Genomic DNA, 21,642 nt, shown 5'->3' on the forward strand with positions numbered 1-21,642 from the left:
CCCACAAAGCATTAACTCATTTTGTTCCTACAACAGCCCTGTAGAGTGGTTAGATTCTTTTATGTGCCTTTTTATAGATGACGATACTTGGAGAGGGTGGTGATTTTCCCACAGGCATAGTTGGGAGATAGTTGAGAGAAGGGTTCTCACTCTGTGGGTTGTAGATGAAAGGCAAAAGACAGTAGGCCTGTTGTATGTGATCAGTCCGTTAATTCATTGTCCCTTTACTGAGCACCTGCCCTGGGCAGTGCCCCATGCTGAGACCTAGAAGACAAAAGGGAACAGATCTGGGCTCTGTCCTCCAGGAGCCCCGAGCCTGTGAAAGGCATCTTCCATCGGGATTCTGTAAAAGTCTCAAAGCAGAGTGGTACTATTTTATCACTGAATTTTAATACTAGAGCTTGGACTGTATTCAACACCAACATCGGTGCTGGCGTGCCCAAGTGATGAAGAGGTAGAGTCCTTAGGACGAATAGAGATCTGGGGCTGGGAGGGATGGACTCACGGGGCCATGTTTGGAGGTGAAAACGTGCAGGTCATTCAACTCCTGAGTTAGGAGGTTTCTGGGGGGAGAAGAGCCAGGAAGACGGCTGGAGCCTGGGGCACACGCTGCAGCTCAGTGCTTTGGGCAGAGCTCTGCTGACAGAGGTGAAGAGCCAGGGGGAAGAGGCAGGAGGAGACTGAAGGGACATGGTTTTCACAGTTGGAAAGAGAAGAGGGAAAACACTACTTCACATCCTTAGAGCATGGATTTGTCTGAACTCTTTCCTTAGAGCTTTTGGCTTCTACCCCTGGAATGAGAAACTTACTGCCTCATAAAATGTTTGAGAAAATATAACCTATGTTTTGATTTTTAGGATCATTATGACTGGGGACTTCGCACTATTAAATCTGTCTTGGTTGTAGCTGGCTCCCTGAAACGAGGAGATAAAAATAGACCCGAAGATCAGGTACCGACCACAGTGCTAACTTGGTTTTGTGGCGTGAGTAGCTCAACAGCTTCACAGAAATGAGAGTATACACCCGGATGGTGGGCCATGCCTAGCGCAACTTTGAACAAATAGAATCTCTGTTTCACATAGAATATCCTGAGGACTGGCATTTCTTATGTTATAAAAGATAACTATTCTTGAGTATAAGGATATAAATACAGGAAAGAAAAGGGGATTTTCTAGGTGCTTTTGAAATATCAGCTACAAAAAAATATTTTGGCAGTCATAATCAAATAATTCAGCAATCACTGGTTGATTTCCTCTGAGGAACATTTAGAGAATCTGATTAATTGATTTGGGAAATTAATCCTGAAAAGTCTGCGAACACATGATCTCATGGAGCAAAATGTGTTCCTCTCATGGGCTGTACGATGAGCGTGAGGAATGGAACAGGCAGAATGGTCGCCTGACACCAGTGAAATGCTCAGGTGATTAGTCAGAGCCTCTGGGGCAATGTTCTATCCCTGCTGGTGAGAAACAGTAACAGCCTTCTCTGAGTTTTTCGGAAGCGTTTTTCCTTTATTACAGAGTGAGAATAGTGGATATGCAACACTGTACATATTCTGTACGGCTTGAGAAGCTGAAAAAATCTATTCCTATGAGTTTCTTTTCACGTTAAAGGATACTTACATAATTTTCTACTTCCATAATACTTCTTTCTCTTCCTCTCAGTCATAATTAACCACTGGGTAGGGATTTTCTTGCATTTCTTTGCTGTGTTGTTACTGTTGGATTGCTTACCTTTCTGTAAAAGTCATGCTGATGTTCAAGTTACTGCTTTTAAAATCTAAAGCCCTCTTTGGTTTTCAGCCAATACAGAACAAATACGCAAACTAAAAATGGTTCAGTTTATCACTCTGAGATTCTCAGAGATTCTCTTTGAACAAAATGATCCAATGGGCCTGGTTAATTTGTATCCTGGAGTCTGGGGATCAAGGAGGGAAGGGCCTCAGACTCTCTGTCAAGATCAAAACAGGGAGTTGCAGGAACAGAGCCTCCTTCCTGACTTGAGTCTGAGGTTTGTGATATCCGCAGAGCCTTCTCGTGTTCTGATATGTGAACCTGGAAGCATTTACCCTTCCTATAGATAGAGTGCCATCCTCATGGAGGACCAGTATCAATATCCCATGCTTTAGATTTAAGGTTTAAAAATAACATCTTCAGTTGTCAAGCTGCTTATTACACCCTGTATCAGCTTCTTCAATAAAGTGTTTTCTTTCTAGGTACTCATGAGAGCACTGAGGGACTTCAATTTGCCTAAAATAGTGACCGACGACATTCCTGTGTTTCTGGGCCTGGTTGGTGACCTCTTTCCAGCCCTGGATGTACCCCGGAGGAGAGCGCCACACTTCGAACAGATGGTCAGGCAGTCCGCCCTGGAGCTCCACCTGCAGCCTGAGGAGAGCTTCCTTCTTAAAGTAAAAGGAGCATGTGCTTTTCATGGCAGCTCTTGGGATTTGCAGTGAGAATTACTCTATTTAAGTGATCTTTAACCAAAACGTTAACTTACATATTCCACGGACCTTCATGCAATCTTAATATGTTCTTTAAAGCATTCTAACCCGACAGGCTTTACACAGTAAACAGAAATAATTATTTTGTAGTTCAATTCTGTGAGAAGGAACATACGAATAAGTCATGGTTTTAAGTGTAAGCATACTTTTGTTCAGTTGGTAAAATTTCTTCATTGTTCTTGGTGACATGCATCAGAAATTAATTTTGCTCTCTTCTCTCCATCTTAGAGAAACTTGGAAGTAAATCCTTAGTACGTGCTTTTAGTGGGGAAAGAAATGTCAACATGTGTGACATCTGACTTCTCAAGGGCTTGTCCATATGCATGCTCAATTTGGGTGTAGTGAATACACAGACGTTAAAATACACTTAGAGAATATCTCTTTTAGATATTGTCAAGGATGTAAGTCATTACTCAGGTGTGGGTAATAAGTCTTGTACTGTTTTTGTTCAGCACTTCGTGAAGTCATTGGTTTTGTAAGTAATTCCTGCCACGTACCAAGTACTAATGTACCCCACTCTGCCTGTGGCCAGGACTCACTGAGTAATGGTTTGTCTTCATTCTTACTCCCATGTTGTACTTGGGGAGATTGAGGAGAAACTGTAGTTTGCACTTGTCATCTATTTTAACTTTCCTGGAACATAATTTTGTCAGTGGGAGCTGGCTTGAGTTGTCAGCCAAGAATTAAGCAAAAAATGGGTAGGGATTTTTTTCAGCGGGTGGGGGCAGCCAGGTTCTTGTTTTTGTGTTTTTTTGCTTTGTTTTTAAATGACCAACTCATTAAAGGAACCAGTGACTGACTGTTTGGTCGGCAGGTTGTCCAGCTTGAGGAGCTGTTGGCCGTGCGGCACTCTGTCTTTGTGGTTGGAAATGCAGGCACGGGAAAGAGTAAGGTATGGTAAATTGCCTGTTCGTTTTCAGCCACGGAAGGAACACATTTTGGTCGGGCATATTTTCATTTCTCCTGAAGAGTTCCCTTCATCAAAGTCCCCCATAATTTTGAGTTGGAATCCAAGTCTCTGATACTCCTTTTTGATCCATGGACACTGTTTTTTTTTTTTTTTTTTTTTTTTCATATTAGCGGCGGGGAGAATGTAACACATAGAACCTTGTGTTCAAATAGGAAAAGCAAGCTAAGAGAAGATTGGGCTTTCCATATTTATCAAAACTACTTTATCTCTCCCAAGTTATTTTAGATTCTCCTTCCCATATCACTAAGAAAAACCCAAATATTTTCCTTCAGTACTTTCTCAGAAACAGAGCCCTCTGTAGGGGCAAAAGAAAACTTGAAAAGGGAGACAGCAAAACCCATATTTTGGGGGTACCTGTTATGTGCTGTTGGGTGCATTATGTGTAATTTATTGTGCACGGCAATGATATGCTCTGGGTATTATTATCCCCATTTTTTACCTCCCTGCTTGATTTTGTTTGATCTTACTGACAATCCTGGCAACATACTTATTTTCTTGGTTGGCAGACGGTATATGCAGAACTGCATGCATTTTAATTCAGGGTGCTTGGGTATAAACATATTGAGTAGCCAAAGACTAAAAATAATCAGACTGGGCATATAAGACTTTAGAGCATGAGTGTATAGAACTTGCCAGTATTAGATCCGAACCCAAAGTGGGACAATTGCAAAGGGAGGCCTAGTATCAGAATTTTCTAGTGAAAAATGTAAGAATTGAAATATTGAAGTAGATAACTGATAGACCTGTAATTATTTTGTTAGAGTAAGTTTCAGATGTGGGCCATGGTTCAGGGAAGGATAAAATTAAATTCTATTATTTCCAGTAGATTAATGGTTTCTAAAAATACAAGCTTAATATTCCTAAAGCATTCAATTTCTTTCATCTAGTCTTCACTGATTCTGTTCTATCCAACCTTTACTTAAGCTGATAGAACTAGAACACTGGAGCTCAGGGCCATGTTACTTAGCAACTTACTGTTCCAAAGTATTTGGCAATTGTTTATCAGTCCTTTGAACGCCTGTGAGTCGATTAGGAAATGATAAATACCTAAAATAAAAGTCATGGCTTTTCAGAGAAAGCAAAAAGGATAGTTGGGACAGATATTTGGCATAAGGTGTCAATTAATTAAACAGACATAGATAAAGCATCTATCTGGTAAATTCTTAATCCTCAAGGCTTCTTTTGCTCAGTTATCCAGATGAGAGTTTCTCAGCTGCGTTCACGGTTGCCATGCTGGGTCTGATTACTCTTTGTCATGGAGGCTGTCCCGTGTGTTCATTGTAGGCTATTGAGCAGCATCCGTGGCCTCTGGTCAGTAGCGTGCCCTCTTTCTCAAGTGCAGAGCATCTCCTGCTAAGAACTATTGCTTTAGGTCCCTGGGTGTTAGAACATGTCCAAACTAGCATCACAGGCGTCACCTGGGACGTTATTAGCAATGCCGATCCTTAGGCCCTGCCATCTGTGTCTTAACACCCTCTGAGCGGTTCTGATGCGCCTACCTATGGGCAGAGTGGATTTTCATAACATGAACAGGAACACTTGTTGACTTATTTGCACACAGGGTTAAAAATTTTAAGTGATAGAGTGAGTTCCTCTAGTCTACATGGTTCAAAGAATCCGGTAAAAAGATCCTAAGAGATGGTAGGAGTACATTTTTCAAGACGGTAATGAAAATGTGCACATGTCAGTTTTTCCCCATACTTAATACACAGAATATCTAGGGAAGGAAAATCCTTTAGAAATCATTTGCTTTCCATCTGCTTTACAGGAGTATTAATTTTCTTAGCTTTTTCCTTCTTCCCTTCAGATTTTGAGAACACTGAACCGAACATATGTTAACATGAAACAAAAACCTACTTGGAATGACTTAAACCCCAAAGCTGTGACAACAGATGAACTCTTTGGTTTCATACATCACGCTACTCGAGAATGGAAAGATGGCAAGTAGTATTTCCCCGTTACGAGTGCAAAAATTTTTTTATCCAGAAAACCATTTCTCAGTTCAGGCCAATTTCAGTCATAGTGGTAGATTTATTGTTTACGTGTTGGCATTATTGGAAATGGAGTAGCTCACAACAGCATTTATAACCAGTAAATTAAAACCAGATTTGAATAAGTGGTCAATTTGCATTCAGCAAGTTTATGCTCAGAGCTGTGTATTTTATCCCACGTTAATTATATCAGGGCTCCCTGTAAACCAGGCAAGAAGTGAACTTGAATGCCTCAGGAGAATTTGTAAAGTATCTGATGCAAGACACGGACTGAGTTTCAGGCAGACATTATTCTAGGCACCAGGGATGAAAGTTAAGGGGACATGTTTCTTGTCCTGAAAGTATTTGTAGACGAGCAGATCCTTTTGTTCAAATCTGTTACTTCCCATTTCAGTAAATGCACTAACGTTGGCATCATCTTTGAGTCCTTTCTCCCTTTCACACCTTACATCCAACCTCACAGCAAATCCTTTAGGCTTTACCTTTAAATAATCTATTGTCTTCCAGTACCCTTTGCCTTCTCTGTCTGGTCTCCCTGCAGTTCATTTTCCACATAACAGACAGAGGGCGCTCTTCAAAATACAAGTTCCCTGCTTGCAGTTTCCTGTGGGTTCCATCTCCCTTAGAATCCAACCTTTATCCCAGGTTTACAAGGTTCTATGAGAAGAGAGCCCTCATCCCCCAGCTCCGATCTAATTTCCTGTGCTCTCCTCCTCACTTACCATAATCCATACACTCTGGCCTCCTTGCTCTTCCTTGAACATGCCAAGCATCTTCCCATCGAGGGCCCCCTGCACTTGATGTTCCCACCGTTTGCAGCCTTAAGTTATGGAAGCGTCTGGTCAAATGCCACATCAGAGAAGGCTTCGCTGAGGATCCTGTCTATGGGAGCATGCCTCCCCATTCTCTGTTTGCTTACCCTGTGTATCCATTCTTTCCTTAATTTGGGGACAATCAAACTTTACTCTTGGCCTTTCCATCATCTTTTTTTAAAGGACTGTGGCAGGAAAGGGCTAATACCAGTTTATGCTGAAAACCTGTGGAAGCCATTCAGCTCAGTGATCATTAGAAAACGTTGCTGGCTTTTTTTTTTTTTTTAATTTAATGAGTCATGGTAGTAGGTTTTGCATACTGTTGTTGATTTTTGCACAAAATATTTCACAGGAAACAAAACCTTCCACATACGTGCATCAGAACAGTTTTTCTCATAATATTATATACTTGAGTTTTGAAAAAGCAATGATTATTAAATACATCATGTAATACAATGTCTGGAAAAGTAGTGACAGCAAAAAGGACTGTGGGTTTAAAATATTTTTATCGGGGTGCCTGGGTGGCTCAGTCGGTTGACCGTCCAACTCTTGGTTTCAGCTCAGGATGTGATCTCAGGGTCCTGGGATCGAGCCCCACGTCCAGCTCCGTGGTCAGTGGGGAGTCTGCTTAAGGATTCTCTCTCCCTCTCTCTTTGCCCCTCCCCCCCAAGATAAATAAATCTTTAAAAAATAAATAAAATGTTTTTATCTTCTCATCTTGTAAGGTACTAAGCCAATGACCAAATTTCTCAAAGAAATGTAAAACACCTCTGAATTAGCTTCAGAATTCTATCCCATGAATATTGGTTATAGAAAAACGGAGAAAGGTTAAATAAACTAGTATTTGGCCTAAAATAGATACTGAATATATGTACATGGAAAAGGATAATGTCTTCATTTGGTGTAAGTTTTGAGCTGCATGTATGTTACCCTCTATAAATCCCCACACATGTTCTTCAAGAAAGCTACTGTCATCTTCACGGAGCTGTGGGAAAGCCTCCGAGAAGGTAAGGCGCATCCTCATGGAAGTGAAACCTGCCCATTGGTCTGCAGTCCAGGTGTAGCTCAAAAGGTATCCCACACTGCCCAGCAGAAAGAGGCAGCAAATGTACAGCAAATTTATTTACTTAATAAAAGAGCTGCCTATAGAAATAATAGCAGTTTATTTTAGAAATAAACAGCACACAACTCTATTAGGATCATTTACTCTTTTTTTTTAAATTCAGTTAGCCAACATAGAGTACATTATTAGTTTTTGATATAGTGTTTAGTGATTCATTAGTTGCCTATAACACCCAGTGCTCATCACATCCCGTGCCCTCCTTAATGCCCATCACCCAGTTACCCCATTCCCCCATGCACCTCCCTTCTGAAACCCTGAGTTTGTTTCCCAGAGTCAAGAGTCTCATGGTTTGTCTCCCTCTCTGATTTCCTCCCATTTAGTTTTCCCTCCCTTCCTCTATGGTCCTCTCTGCTATTCCTTATATTCCACATATGAGTAAAACCATATGATAATTGTCTTTCTCTGATTGACTTATTTCACTTAGCATAATCCCCTCCAGTTCCATCCATGTCAGTGTAAATGATAGGTATTCATCCTTTCTGATGGCTGAGTAATATTATCTTGTATATATGAACCACATCTTTATCCATTCATCTGTTGAGGGGTATCTCAGCTCCTTCCACAGTTTGGCTCTCATGGACGTTGCTGCTATGAACATTGGGGTGCATATGGCCCTTCTTTTCACTACATCTGTATCTTTGGGGTAAATACCTGTAGTGCAATTGCTGGGTCATAGGGTAGCTCTATTTTTAATGTTTTGAGGAACCTCCATACTGTTTTCCAGAGTGGCTGCACCAGCTTGCATTCCCACCAACAGTGTAAGAGGGTGCTCCTTTCTCCACATCCTCGCCAACATTTGTTGTTTCCTGTCCTGTTAATTTTAGCCATTTTAACTGGTGTAAGGTGGTATCTCACTGTGGTTTTGATTTGTATTTCCCTGATGGCAAGTGTTGGAGCATTTTTTCTTGTGGATCATTTACTCTTAATGTATAGGTCTCTTCTCATCCATTCTGCGAGAACAAGCAAATCTTAAGCATGATGGACCAAAATGGATCATCCTGGATGGAGATATTGATCCCATGTGGATTGAGTCACTAAATACTGTCATGGATGACAACAAGGTGAATAATACCTTTTAGCTAAACAAATATCACACTGGGAGTGTAGGAAGATCTTTTCACTTGTTGATTTGAATGCTAGTTTTTAATCATTAACCTAATGTTCTTTATGTAATTGCTATTTTGGTAAGTGGCACTATCCTGATAGTTCTCTTAATTTCGCTGGTAAAGAATTGAAGGGAAAGACATTTTTCTTGTCTGCATAAATTTAACCACCTTTAAAGAGAGATATACATCTGAGAATTTAGTTCATACACGCCTCACCATTTTCTAAGAGCCAGGCATAAATTACTATGTCTTTGGTTAAGTATGCAATACTTGGATAGTAAAAGGACGAGTTTGTGCCCTATGTAAATTGATGAAATATAGCTATTAAAATTAAGTAATTCCTATGGCTACAGAATGAGTGTAAATGCATTTCTAAGCATTTTGCTGTGGCTGATCCAGCATTCCCAACAAAGACAAAAAGTGATAGTCCAGGTCCGGGAGACAGCACTTAAAGCAACACAAGGTCTGTGGTTAGGGTCAGGAGAAAGAAATAGGCAATCATCCTTGCTACAGAACAGAATTACTAACCCCCTTAAATGAGCGGTAATTACCGCTTTCTGCATTAAGACATTGTTCATCATAAAATGTAGGTCTGAGATCTTTATACTTGCATGAGTTTCTATAGCACAATTGGTAATTGTGGTATTTCAGATTCTAAAGAAAGTTTATTTTTTTGTGTGGTATTCAGGCCTTTTCATGTAATCAACTCTTAGAACAAATGTCTCCTATTTAGTAGTAATTACCGCAGACGTTTAAAGGTTGGCATGAATGAGTCCGTATTGGGGAGTTTGTTCCTCAAGGGTCAGTGAGCTCCCCTCTGGGATCAACCGAGATCTTTATGCAGACCGCTCTTCAGACTCGGGAGAGTGAGCTCATTGCTTTTGGCACTTGTACTGGGGGCTCGGGAGAGGGAGTACTTGGTGGTGTTCTGGGGAGTTAGCCGCATAGCCTTTGCCCCCCAACGACAGTGCCTCTTTTCTGCTGTGCTGGTCTGTCCAGGTGCTGACCTTAGCCAGCAATGAGCGCATAGCACTTACCCCCTCCATGAGGCTGCTCTTTGAGATTCATCACTTGCGGACCGCAACCCCGGCTACTGTTTCCAGAGCTGGTATTCTGTATGTGAACCCACAAGATCTGGGCTGGAATCCGTGAGTACTGCTTTTTTTTTTTTTTTTAATTGTGGTAAAATATTCATAACCCAAACCACTTTCACCATATTTAAGTGTACAGTTCAGGGGCATTAAGTACATTCACACTGTGAAACAACCATCAGCCCCATCCATCTTCGTAGCTTTCTTCATCCTCCTCAACGGAAGCCCCGTCCCCATTAAACAGTAACCACCCAGTATGCCCTGCCCTCAGTCCCTTTCTCCTTTCTGCCTCTCTGAATCTGATTCTGCTAAGTACCTCTTATAACTGGAATCATACGGTGATTGTCTTTTTGTGGCGGGCTTATTTAGCTTAGCATAATGCCTTTAGAGTTCATCCGTGTTATAGCATGTTCCAGAATTTCCTTCCTTTTTAAGGCTGAATGATGTTCCATTGTATGTATACAACACCTTTTGCTTATCCATTCATCTGTTGATAGGCACTTGGGCTGCTTCTGCCTTTTGATGGTTGCAAATACTTTTGTGAACATAGGCATACAGGTATATTCTTGAGTGCTTCCAATTATTTTGGATACATACCCACAAGGGGACTTTCTAGATGATGTGGTAATTCTATTTTTAATTTTCACTGGAGCCACCATCCTGTTTTCCATAGTGGCTGCGCTATTTTGTGTTCCCTCCAACAGTGTACAAGGTTCCAGTTTCTGCACATTCTTGCCAACACTCGTAATTTTCTTTATTTTTTATGACAGCCATCCTAATGGGTGTGAAATGGTATGTCACACTGGTTTTGATTTATTTATTTCCCTAATGATTAGTCATATCGAGCATCTTTTCATGTGCTCCTTGGCCATTTGCGTATTTTCCCTGGAGAAATGCTTATTTCAGTCTTTTGCCTAGGTTTTAAATCTAGTTTGGTTTTGTTTTTATTGTTGTGAATATTTCTTTTTCCAGTCTTGGTTTTAAAACTAAAATTTTATGTGATCGTTTGAAGAAAGTATTAGCAAATAAATTGAAAGCTAATTGAATAGGCTAATTTAAAGAGAATGAAATTAGCACCTGTATGATTTGTCAATTTTAGTTGGACATTACCCTGTTCACACCTTGTACAAGTTAAGAACTCAGTATTTGTCAAATAAGTGAATAAGTAATAACAATAATTCATATGGAGGGCGCCTGGGTGGCTCAGTTGGTTAAGCGACTGCCTTCGGCTCAGGTCATGATCCTGCAGTCCCAGGATCGAGTCCCGCGTCGGGCTCCCTGCTCGGCAGGGAGTCTGCTTCTCCCTCTGACCCTTCCCCCTCTCATGCTCTCTCTATCTCATTCTCTCTCTCAAATAAATAAATAAAATCTTAAAAAAAAAATTCATATGGAGCACTGAGACATAAATAAATCATTTATATAAATATATTAATATGTCCTATAAACACATGCATATTCGTATGTATGTGTATAATAGCCACACACGAATAGCGGTAATGCTTTGATTCAGAACAGGTTGACTGTGCCCTCCTGCTTGCTCTTCAGATGCTTACGCTTCCCAGAATTCATCCTGGAGGTCACGTGTTGCCGCCCCTAGCATTTCCACTAGGAGCTGCGGAAATAATGCTTGACCTCCGCGAGTGACACGTGCTTGTGCCCGGTGTGCTGCTGGTGCCAGAATCTTCTGTTGACCCCAGACGCTGTCCGGGCTGTGCAGGCTGACCCCAGAGCCACTTCAGTGGGCTCCTTGCCATCCGGCTCCCGGTTGGCTTGGCCCATGAGGAGCCCTGGCAGGAAATGAGAGGGAGAGAGAGGAAAGTGAGGTCAGGCTATTTATTTCCCTGGCTCCCTCCCTGCAGCGTCGCATCAGGATGACTGTGTCCCTCGATGGCAGGTCACTGTCCTCTAAAATGTCTCTGTACAATCCGTCCCTTGCACACTGGTAGTCCTTCGTTCCCTTGTCCTTGCATGCACACGTACGCTAACCGTTCCTCAGTTGATACCTGTGGCACAGCTCTCTCCCTTCGTTTCCCTGCTCCATGCCCACCTTTGCCTTCTAGATCCTTCCCTGTTACCCTGATTGAGGATGACCTCTGTTCCCTGCCAGATGCTTGGCTGATGGCACTTCTCCAGGCTGCTTTCTCTGGACACTGATTTGTTCACTCGAGGTCTCACCACAGCAAAGTAGAGTCATGCCCACGCTTCTGTTTTAACAGGTTTTATTGGATCTGTCTGGGGAAGGGGTCATTTTCAAAAGCCTGAAATGGAGAGTTCTTCTTGAGCTAATAGGTCCTTTCCCCAGCTAGGATTCAGACTGTCTTCTAGGATGCTCCTATGGGTTTGGGGCTGGCTAACAGAGAATCTCCAATATCCCTTGATCCCCCCCCAGACAGAGAGCAGAGGCATTCCCCACACCCTGTTTCCTTCAGGGGACCCCTCACCCCTCTGGGTTTGGTCTGGCTTCAGTCATGAACCTCGCAATTCCCAGGGTCTCAGTAGCATCACATGGAGATTCGTGCTAATAAAAGCTGTCTAAATCCTTATTTCAAGAAGAACTTTTATCTAGTAAGTCAAAGAGTCTTACTCGATTAGAAAAAGCACCCAATTTGCATTCCTATGAAAGTTAAACAACTCTGTCTTCACCATTACACTTTATTTTTATGGAGGTTTTTCTTTGACCCAGAATCAGTGGGTAAGTTTTAATTTTCATGTGTGTGACCACAGACTCATTATCCAAAACAATGGGAATCTTCCCTAAAGGATACTTTTATATTTTTACTTCCTACCACCGGAATCTTTAAATGTACTACAGAAAAGTGGCTTTTTCAGATTGGGGGACATGTTTTCACTCCATATTTATTGGGTACATTGCTACCTTTAATGTCATAATATTAATTACAGGGTAGCTTTGCATGTATTGACTCATTCAATCCTTAATTACGTTCTGAGATAAAATTATCAACCTAGTTTTCCAAACCAGTATCTGAGGTCTCAATTTCCCCCAACTTTTTAACTTGAAAGTGTTGAAAATTACAGTAACTCTGAAATGGTAGTAGTACACTCTACACTTTTTTTCTACGGTACCAATTGTTAGCATCGTCCTACATTTACTTTCTCTCTGAATGTACACACACACTCTCACACAGGCATAGAGGCATATTTTCTCCTTTTACTTATTTTTGCAAAAGTATCTGCAGACATTAAGCCCCTTCACCACTGTGAACTTGAGCATCTCTTCCCTAAGAACTCTAGGATATTGTCCTACATGAACACAGTACAGTTAACATACTAAAATATTTGTTCTGGATACAGTATTATGTGTTAAACAGTAATTTTTCAAATTTTTTCAGTTAACTGAGAAATTTCCTTGGTAGGTTTTGTCTTTGGTTTTGTTTTTTTTAAATCCAGTGTCAAAACAAGGATCATGCATTGCATCTACCTGTCTGTGTTTTCTCCTTTAATGTAGAATATCCTCCCACCTTTTTCTTTCATGACATTGACAGTTTTGAGGGTAACCTGCCAGATGCCTAGAAGAGTGACCCATTGGTGGTTGCAAGGTGGTGACTTTCTAATTCATTCCTTCTATTTACATAGATGAGGTGACATTTTCCTAAAAGAATTCCTCCTCCTCTTTCCTCCTAATCCCCTCCTTCCCTCACCTGTCTTTCTCCCTTCCGTTTTCTCTCTCACTTTCTCTCTCTCTCTCTCTCTCCCCCCTCCCTCACTCTCTCTCTCTCTCCCTCTCCCTTTCCCTCTCCCCCTTTCCTTCTTCATGGGCATCATTTTCTATTCATGGTTTCTTTTCTTTCAGTTCAGTGGGTTAGAATTCATTACCAACATGATCCTATTGAACGCTCGCTTTGTCCCAAATTTGCCAACAAGAGCCCCTTCCAACCAGCCCCTTACATGTTCTTTTTCACTTTTTCCTCCTCAGTCTTGGAGCGCTTGGCTTTCTGGCTAGCCAACATGATTCTGGCTCCTTTCATTCTTCCTTCCCCTCGCCTGATTCCGTCATTTCTCCAAGGAGCCAGAAGAAACGACTTTTTGTATAAGGAATGGTATTTAGAATCCCAGATAACGATGCTAAGTGTGCTCATTGCTACCAATAGGCCATTGCTTTTAGGCTCTTTCAGTGAATGGAATTAGGAAATACATTTTCTTAACTCATACTGTGGGAAACCCTAAGTTATCATGGATAGAAGAGATGATAAAATAGTTTGTTTATGGCATCTCCCTGTGATTCCATTTAAGGAATGAAAGTAGTATCATTATCATGTAAGCTTCTTCGACATTTTTTAAATTCACTGAGCTATTCTAAAAAATAATTTTATATCCACACTTAACAGACACAGAGCATATCATGTCAGACAACAAACATCCTTAAAATCACATGAGCACATGACTGGCTATTGAAATCAAATACTATTCTACTTCTCAGTCCTAAGTAAGTTTACTAGATGAATGCTGGATAGTTCATATATGTCTGTTGAGATCTTGAGAAATAGAGAAAGAATGGGCATTAGAAGAAAATTTCTAAAAAATTACCAGCAAGATTTTTTATTCCCATTAGAAAGGGATGAAATGCATAAAAAGGGATTAAATGAATAGAAAAGGAAAAGCAAACAGATAATTATTTGAATTCATTCGGAATTAAATTATTTAATTCACTTAAAATTATTTAAGTCCTTTAACTTAAAATTACTTAAGTCCCTTATGTTAAAATTATTTAAAGCAGACACAATTGAAAATGAGATCTACCAAATGGTGTATTACTCAACTTCTAGATAATGATAGGAAAAGGTGGAATATCTCTGGAAGTTAGTCTAATTCTAAGAGATTACTGGAAGATAAGTTTTGGGAGCCCCACCTTTAAATCATACTTACTCCTTTATTACTTCATAATATCCTTTTGATTTTGTCTCTCTCATCTTCTGATCTGCATTGGATGAGCTGGTTGTCTTTTTTTTTTTTTAGATTTTATTTGAGATAGAGCAAGAGAGAGAGAGAGCATGAGCGGGGTGGAGGGGCAGAGGCAGAGGGAGAAGCAGGCTCTCCGCTGAGCAGGGAGCCCGATGTGGGGCTCGATCCCTGGACCCTGGGATCACAACCTGACCTGAAGGCAGGTGCTTAACTGACCTAGCCACCCAGGCACCCCAAGCTTGTTGGCTTTTACCCCCGCAATCCCATCCTTCCATCTTGGCATCCTGTATATATTTGCAAAAATAGATTTAGAAATCATCGGCATAACGCTGCTGGTCAGCATGTCTAACTTCTGCCATTTTTCCGGGTCATCGTGAACGATGGAGAACCTGCAGCTTACTGTGGGGGGCACGTATATAACCAGAGTTCTCATGAGTTCCTGCTCTCCTCCAGGACACTATTCCAATCCCAGACTCGTGAGTAATACATTGAAAAGTTTTCAGGAGCCTGAAAACTTTGGCTACCTAGGTAGTTTCCAAACTCGAGGGTCTTAGAGTCATGTGATCATGTGAATAGCACTTCTAAAGAAGGGCAGGGCAACACAGCTGAATATATGGAACCACATTTGCAAACGCTGAAGAGGTGAAGATGCTCTGTTAGTGACCTGGATATTGGCATGAAGATGATGCATTAAGGCATCACTATGTGGCTACTTCCTGAGGCAGGGGCACCAACAATCTCTCACGTAGGTAAGAAATAAATATAACCTTTTAGCATGTCATCTTCCAGTGTATGTCATATAATAGCACTGTTTCATTTGATCATGTTCAAATGTATAGCATTTCTTGGAAACCATAAGGGACTTTTTCATGAAGTAAGGTGGAAAGAATTGCCAACAAAGATCTGTATCTTCGGTTTTTGCCATTGCTGGAAGGTAATAGTGTCTTCTTCTGAATTCACGATGTTTTAATGTCTATTTTTATTCCAAACTATGAAAATTTATCTGTAATTTATATGTGAAATTTTAAATTGTTTATATTTGACAATACAGACTTTTTTACTCCCTAGGCCATATGGTGTGCTTGACCCCTAGCAGAGGTCATTTGGGGCCTTTTTAGGAGGGCTTGCAAGATCACCTTTTGCCATGTCTCCCTGTTTGGTTGAACTAAAGTCATGCAAAGCCCTTTTCCCCTTCTCTGGCTCTCTTGAGGCTTCAGCCCCTAGTCATCCCCACATAGGCTTTTGCTCCTACTGACACCAAAGACCAGGGGGTGGAGGTAGAATTTGTTGTAACCCAACAGAGCACTGGCCACCAACTCTTGGGCCCTGTAGGACTCTAGTGCCGTTAGGAGATGCTCAGATTGGCCGAGCCAGGGTCTGACCCCAGTTCTCGGACTTGAACCAACTCTGTGCTGGATGGCACTTACTGAGAACTTGTTGTATGTCAAATAGTAATCCAGGCACTTTCTACACAAGAAATTGTTTCATCCTCAACGATCCTAGGAAGTTTGTGAGAAACTTAAAGCACAGAGAGGTGAAGCAACTCAGCCTAGGTAACGGCTAAAAAATGGTGGAGCTGGGATACGGGTCCAGACAGTCTGACTTGAGAGCTCAGGAGAGCAGTCCCCTCACCACCCCCACTACCCCGGACACTAACATTCTGCTCCCAGCAGCTGCTGTGCGGTTAAACAAGTAGCTCAGAGGTAGGTGAGGCCTTCGTGTCTTCATTTCCAGTAACTCACACTTGGTTGCCATTGTTCCCTGGTGCCCACTGTCCCCACCGCCCAGAGACGCTCTCTCAAGTTACCGTCCTGCACCTGGACTTCACCTGAAAACCATTTCTCTTGGCCCTGAAGAGGTTTTGACCGTTGATATTGTATAAGTCTCACTATAGTGTAAATGTGATCGAATGGTTAATAGAGCCCTATTGTGGCACTTTGTAAAAATCAAAGGGAGCCTTTTATAGGATAATTATCTTGCCTTAATTTCTTCTGATAGTAGAAATGTGAAATCTGATTTGCTTATAGCAAGGTATAGTGGTAATTGTGTAGCTGCCCGGCTGGTGGCTAAATGTATTTGTTATCACCGCCTTCTCTTTGATGAGAACTTTTCGAGCCGTTATTTTTCATTTAACATCACACAGTTTCTCTGCAGAGATGACTGTGGGAGCTTCTAGGCTATGTTTCATTTTATTGATAAGTATGATTTTATTAATATGTTAAGAACATTAGTGTATCAGAATTGATAACCTTCTATAAGCTCCAGATTAATACACATGTACCCAAGCGTGAGATAACCATTTCAGAGCTACTTATCAGAAACACATTATCTGCTTATTGGTTTGGAGTTACCTCCAATCCAATGCAAAAGGAGGGACTCTGAAATAGCCCCTATGGAATTTTCACCTTTTTCTATGTAACTGATTTGTCATTACTAAACAATTGATGCCAAGATTAATCAAGAAAAATCCCAAGCTGTTTTCATAAATAAAGCCTGCCCTATGAAACCAGTTTCATTCCCTTAGGAAATGACATGCTGTACCTCCTTATAAATGCTCAGTAATGGCCTGCTTAGACTCTATTATGTTTGCCTTCTAAGTGCTATTAGGAGTTTCTGTTACATTTTTTTCATTAAAGTAAAAATGGCCATTAGAACAAGTTTTTAAGGGGTCATTTAAAAATATTTGCCGTTTGAGAAATAGAAGGAACTCACTAAACATGTCCCCGAAGGGTGGCACCACGCTGTGCTGAGTGGCGGGGGGAAGCTTTTGAGTTGGTGAAATTTGGCTTTTCAAGCCTCGTGTTCAATAAAAGCCTTTCTGTGGTCTTTTTCAGGTATGTGGCCAGTTGGATAGACAGAAGGCGGCATCAATCAGAAAAGGCCAATTTAACTATTCTTTTTGATAAATATGTTCCTGCATGCTTGGATAAGCTGAGAACCAGCTTTAAAACAATCACTTCAATTCTGGAGAACAGCCTGGTGCAGGTGCGGCTTTGGGCACACCATCCACGCTCTAGTCCTGATGTGGTAGTGTGTGACCTGACTGAGGCAGCAGGAGGTTTCGTTTGCTCGATGGAAACGCAGAGAGGAGCGCCTGCGTGACCCAGGCAGTCGGGCATCCGACTCTAGATCTCAGCTCGGGTCTGAATCTCAGGGTCGTGAGCTCTGGCCCCGTGTTGGGCTCCATGCTGGGTGTAGAGCCTACTTGAAAAAATGAAACCTAAAAAAAGAAGAGGCAAAGATCACTGGGGTCGTCAGGTTGCTCCATCTGTCTTTCCCTTTCCCCAGCTCCATGTCCCCCAGTGTTTTTACAAACCTACACACCTGTCACAGTCTGTTATCACTCTGGGTTGTAGTCTGTTGGTTTTTTGTTTTGTTTTTTTTTCCCATGAGACTGTCATCTAGAGGGCAGAAGCTACCTTGTATTTATTTTGACATCCCCAGAAATTTACAGAGTTCCTCGCACATAGCGGGGGCCAAGTATGTGTTTACTTAATCACTGTGCTCCTCCAAGTATATTGGAATAGAATAAGAAGAACAAAGTAGTAACAACCATATTTATTTTTCTGTCTTCTAAGAAACTGGCCCAGAGAAAGGGGTTCAGTATGTTTTTTGACTACAGTAAATCCAGCAACTAAAGATGCAGGCTAGTAAAAGGAAGCTTCTGAGCTTGACCACCCACGGCCCTCCCACGCTCTTCTTCCTTTCTGTTCTCCCCCCTCCCCCCAAAAGTCAGGTCACTCCCAATGGAGAGTTCATAATACTCCAGTTACTAGTCTGTTCTGATTCTCCTTCTGAGACAGCTGGTAAGACTGAAGGGTATATGTGATAGGTTGTCATGGAAGCAAATGAAAATAATTCACAGCACACAGAAATGAAGGTTGTGATCTTAATCTCAGCATGAAGAAAAACAGTCCCCGGCCTTTACAAGTATAAAACTTCACAAAAGGTTTACAATTAGAAATCCTTTTTTTTTTTTCCCCCTAGGAACAAAATTGGTTTCAGAGTACTATGTTACCAGATTTGTTTGAAGCTAAATTAGAAATAGTCACAAGCATAATAAGAAGAGAAAGTTTAGGTTTTTGGATAATTCACACACCAATTAAGTAAACGATAGTCTTCAACAGTAATTATCTAAGGTATAATTTATTTCTGAAAGCAGGTCTGAATTTATTCATAATGAATTAATTATGTGGTTACCCAAATTAGACTTCCTCTGGTGTAGTACTTGGAAAAGCATGATTGTGTTCTTTCTCAAGTTGACTTATGTATTTGTGTGATTCTCTGTAGTGTGAATTTTTTCATTCAAGAGTAGTGTGAAAATAGGTCAGTAGGAATTAATATGACTTTCCCTCTTACTTCCTCCTTTTGTAGTATTCAGAAATGGCATTTTATCCTCAGCTCCTTTTCAGCTGTTTTTTTTTAGAGTAGTGTCTTTTCTGTGATTACGTGACAAAATTCGAGATGAATTTGAGTACAAAAGGGAATACCTTCAAATGACTAAGAAATTAATGTGCTCCATTTTCCAATAAATGACATGTATTTGCTTTAAGTTTGGTTAGGTATATTAACTCCTTCATAAGATACACCAGAGTCTGATGTTACCATTTTCTGACATAGAGCTGCTCTAAGTGTTTTCCAAGTACTGTGTTTGGGAGAAAACAGAAAAGTGGTGAGTTAGTAGAGTCTCCAGATGAGCGGATAACATCACATTGAAGTCTTCCAGTCCCTGTTTTGGTTTTGGTTTTGGTTTTAACAGTCCCTTAGAGCACCAGGGCTTTTCTTGATAACAAATGGGTGATTTTTATTTCTTTTGGAGGATTATTTTAAATTGGCAGATATGGAACTATATAACATAATAGAAATCAAGAGAGAAGATTGAAAAATATAACAGGCGGTCAACTTTTCAAATTGGAAACCTTTGTAAATTATTTCCAGGAGCTATTTTCCAGGTTACCATAGGTTTTCCCCAGCTTTCATGGCTGGGGAAGAAAGACCCACAGGCAATCCTGACCTGTTTTGTTACAGCTTGCGGTCTGTATGAAATCTCCGGCTGCCTTCAGAAACCAGGAGAAGGGTACCAGGAGTTCTGAGAGTCTGGGATAATGTTACTAAGTGACAACTGTTTCTGTGATTCAGAGAAGTAGCTGGAAAACATGTTCATGACTGGTTGTTGTTCCCTTTGGGAAAGGCCTTTGCAGGCAGCCATGTTCCCCTCATCACTGACCTGATTGTCCTGAACTCAGGCTCTGTTTCTGACCAACAGCACATTGCTGTCTCACATGGAGGGAGTGAAGGACAAGTTCCTGGAGAGCATTTCTTCCAAGGTTAAATTTAGTTTGGTGTTAAAAAAAAAAAAAAAGTCATAGGCGAAGGCTGCCAGTCCGACTTTCTAAGTTTATACAACAGGTGGGAAAAGCCACTGCCAAAGCACTAAGGGAAAATGGGTTATCTAAATGTCCAGCAAGAGGGAAATGAATAAATACCTCCCTGTCAAGTGGAATCTTACGCACTCATTCCCACCGATACCGTAGGGCAGCGCTCACTGGGAAGGCAAGATATCTTTAGTTTGTTACTGAGTGAGAATGTGAGCTGTAGACGACTCTGTACTGTGACTCCCTGTTAATAAAAAAAAAAAAGAGAGCTTAAATGTATTTCCCATTATCTTTTCTTTGTGCCTATATGTATTCGTGTTTATTATAGTGATCACGAACTGGATAAGATAGTCCTTTTTTAAAAAGACTTGATTACTTAGAAGATCGGTTTCATTAAAAGTGACAAAGGTTTTCCCGTATTGCCTTAGAAAACCAAGGCAGTAATTTTGGTCTGTCTCAATGTAGCAAGTCCCAGATTGGGGAAAATTCTATAATCTCATAAGGAGTAAGTGGATTTGTTAGTATGTCCTTTGACCTTACTCTGCTATTAAGGAGTTGCTGCCCTAAGTAAGTAGCTATTTATTTTTCTTTAGACTCTTTGTACCCTTCTAGAATGCTTGTTGACTCCTGACAACGTACCTTCGGACAGCCCAAAAGAGGTTTATGAAGTCTACTTTGTCTTTGCTTGTATCTGGGCATTCGGAGGCACTCTGCTGCAAGATCAGGTATGTTTTGAGATAGTTCACAGAAATAATTTATAGCACCAGTTTTACTTGGGAGGCAGGTTGTAATGTGATCCCTGTGTTTTGGGGTTTTTTTTGTTTTTTTTTTTTAATATCATCATAAATCTCTGCCATTTGCCCTGTTCTCTTGTAAGCCAATGTGTTTAGGCCAGCTCATCCAGGCTGGTAGCTCTAACTTTGGCGGATGCTGCCGAACCCATAGCCTTGCCCCGGTCTGTCTTCGGAGCCCAGGGGTCGGTGTTTCCGCCTGCCTCGGGAGCAGGGCCGCCAGTATGCTCTTCCAGATGCCGCTCGGCTCTCTGTGACGAAGACAGAGCTCTTCATCTGCCCCAGCCCCCCACTGGCTCCTCCTCTGCTCCCTTTCTTATCCTCGGGGATGCTCTCATTCCTCCCAGTTGCTCGAGCTAAAAACGCGGGAGACCCCATTCTTCTTTACTTCTGTATCCTGTGATTATCAGACCCTTTCAGTCACACAACAGCTGTCAGGTCAGTCCCCACCTCCCCGTCCCTACAGCCTCCATTCAGGAATGTATCATCTTTAGCTTGTCCTGGGCCGTCACAGCATCTTAGCTCAGGCTGCCGTAACAAAATACCGTACCTTGGATGGCGTAACTGTCAGAAATTTACTTTCGGTTCTCGAGGCTCAAGTCCAAGGTCAGGGTGCCAGCATGGTCAGGTTCTGGCTGGGACCCTCTTCCTGGCTTACAGACAGGTGCTTTTTTGCTGTGTCCTCATATGACCGAGAACAAAAAGCTTTCTGATGTCTTTTTTATAAAGGCACTAATCCCATAATGAATGCCCAACCCTCATGACGTCATCTAAACCGAGTTACCTCCCAAGGCCCCATCTCCAAATACCATCACAGTGGCGGTTAGAGCTTCAACATAGAGATGTGGGGTGAGAGGAGTGGACACATGCAGTATACAGCACGTAAGAACCTTGAAATCGGTTTCCCTGTCTCTGGTCTCTTACCTCCAATCAGTCTCTTACATGATTCCCGGGGTA

At 41.5% G+C, this 21,642-nt stretch overlaps 1 protein-coding gene across 1 annotated transcript in view; it reads left to right on the top strand.

Annotated features, from left to right (window-relative positions):
- DNAH11 (dynein axonemal heavy chain 11) overlaps window positions 1-21,642 on the top strand; it is a 331,116-nt gene that overhangs the window by 137,367 nt on the left and 172,107 nt on the right. The window contains exons 35-42 of the mRNA XM_035021398.1: window positions 858-950; window positions 2,216-2,410; window positions 3,321-3,398; window positions 5,284-5,416; window positions 8,336-8,463; window positions 9,508-9,656; window positions 17,354-17,504; window positions 20,488-20,619. Of these exons, the coding sequence (XP_034877289.1) occupies window positions 858-950; window positions 2,216-2,410; window positions 3,321-3,398; window positions 5,284-5,416; window positions 8,336-8,463; window positions 9,508-9,656; window positions 17,354-17,504; window positions 20,488-20,619 (1,059 nt within the window). The remainder of the gene's footprint in view (window positions 1-857; window positions 951-2,215; window positions 2,411-3,320; window positions 3,399-5,283; window positions 5,417-8,335; window positions 8,464-9,507; window positions 9,657-17,353; window positions 17,505-20,487; window positions 20,620-21,642) is intronic.

The sequence above is a fragment of the Mirounga leonina genome, unplaced genomic scaffold, assembly GCF_011800145.1.
Source record: "Mirounga leonina isolate KUSES-001 unplaced genomic scaffold, KU_Mleo_1.0 Mir_174, whole genome shotgun sequence".
Taxonomy (NCBI): domain Eukaryota; kingdom Metazoa; phylum Chordata; class Mammalia; order Carnivora; family Phocidae; genus Mirounga; species Mirounga leonina.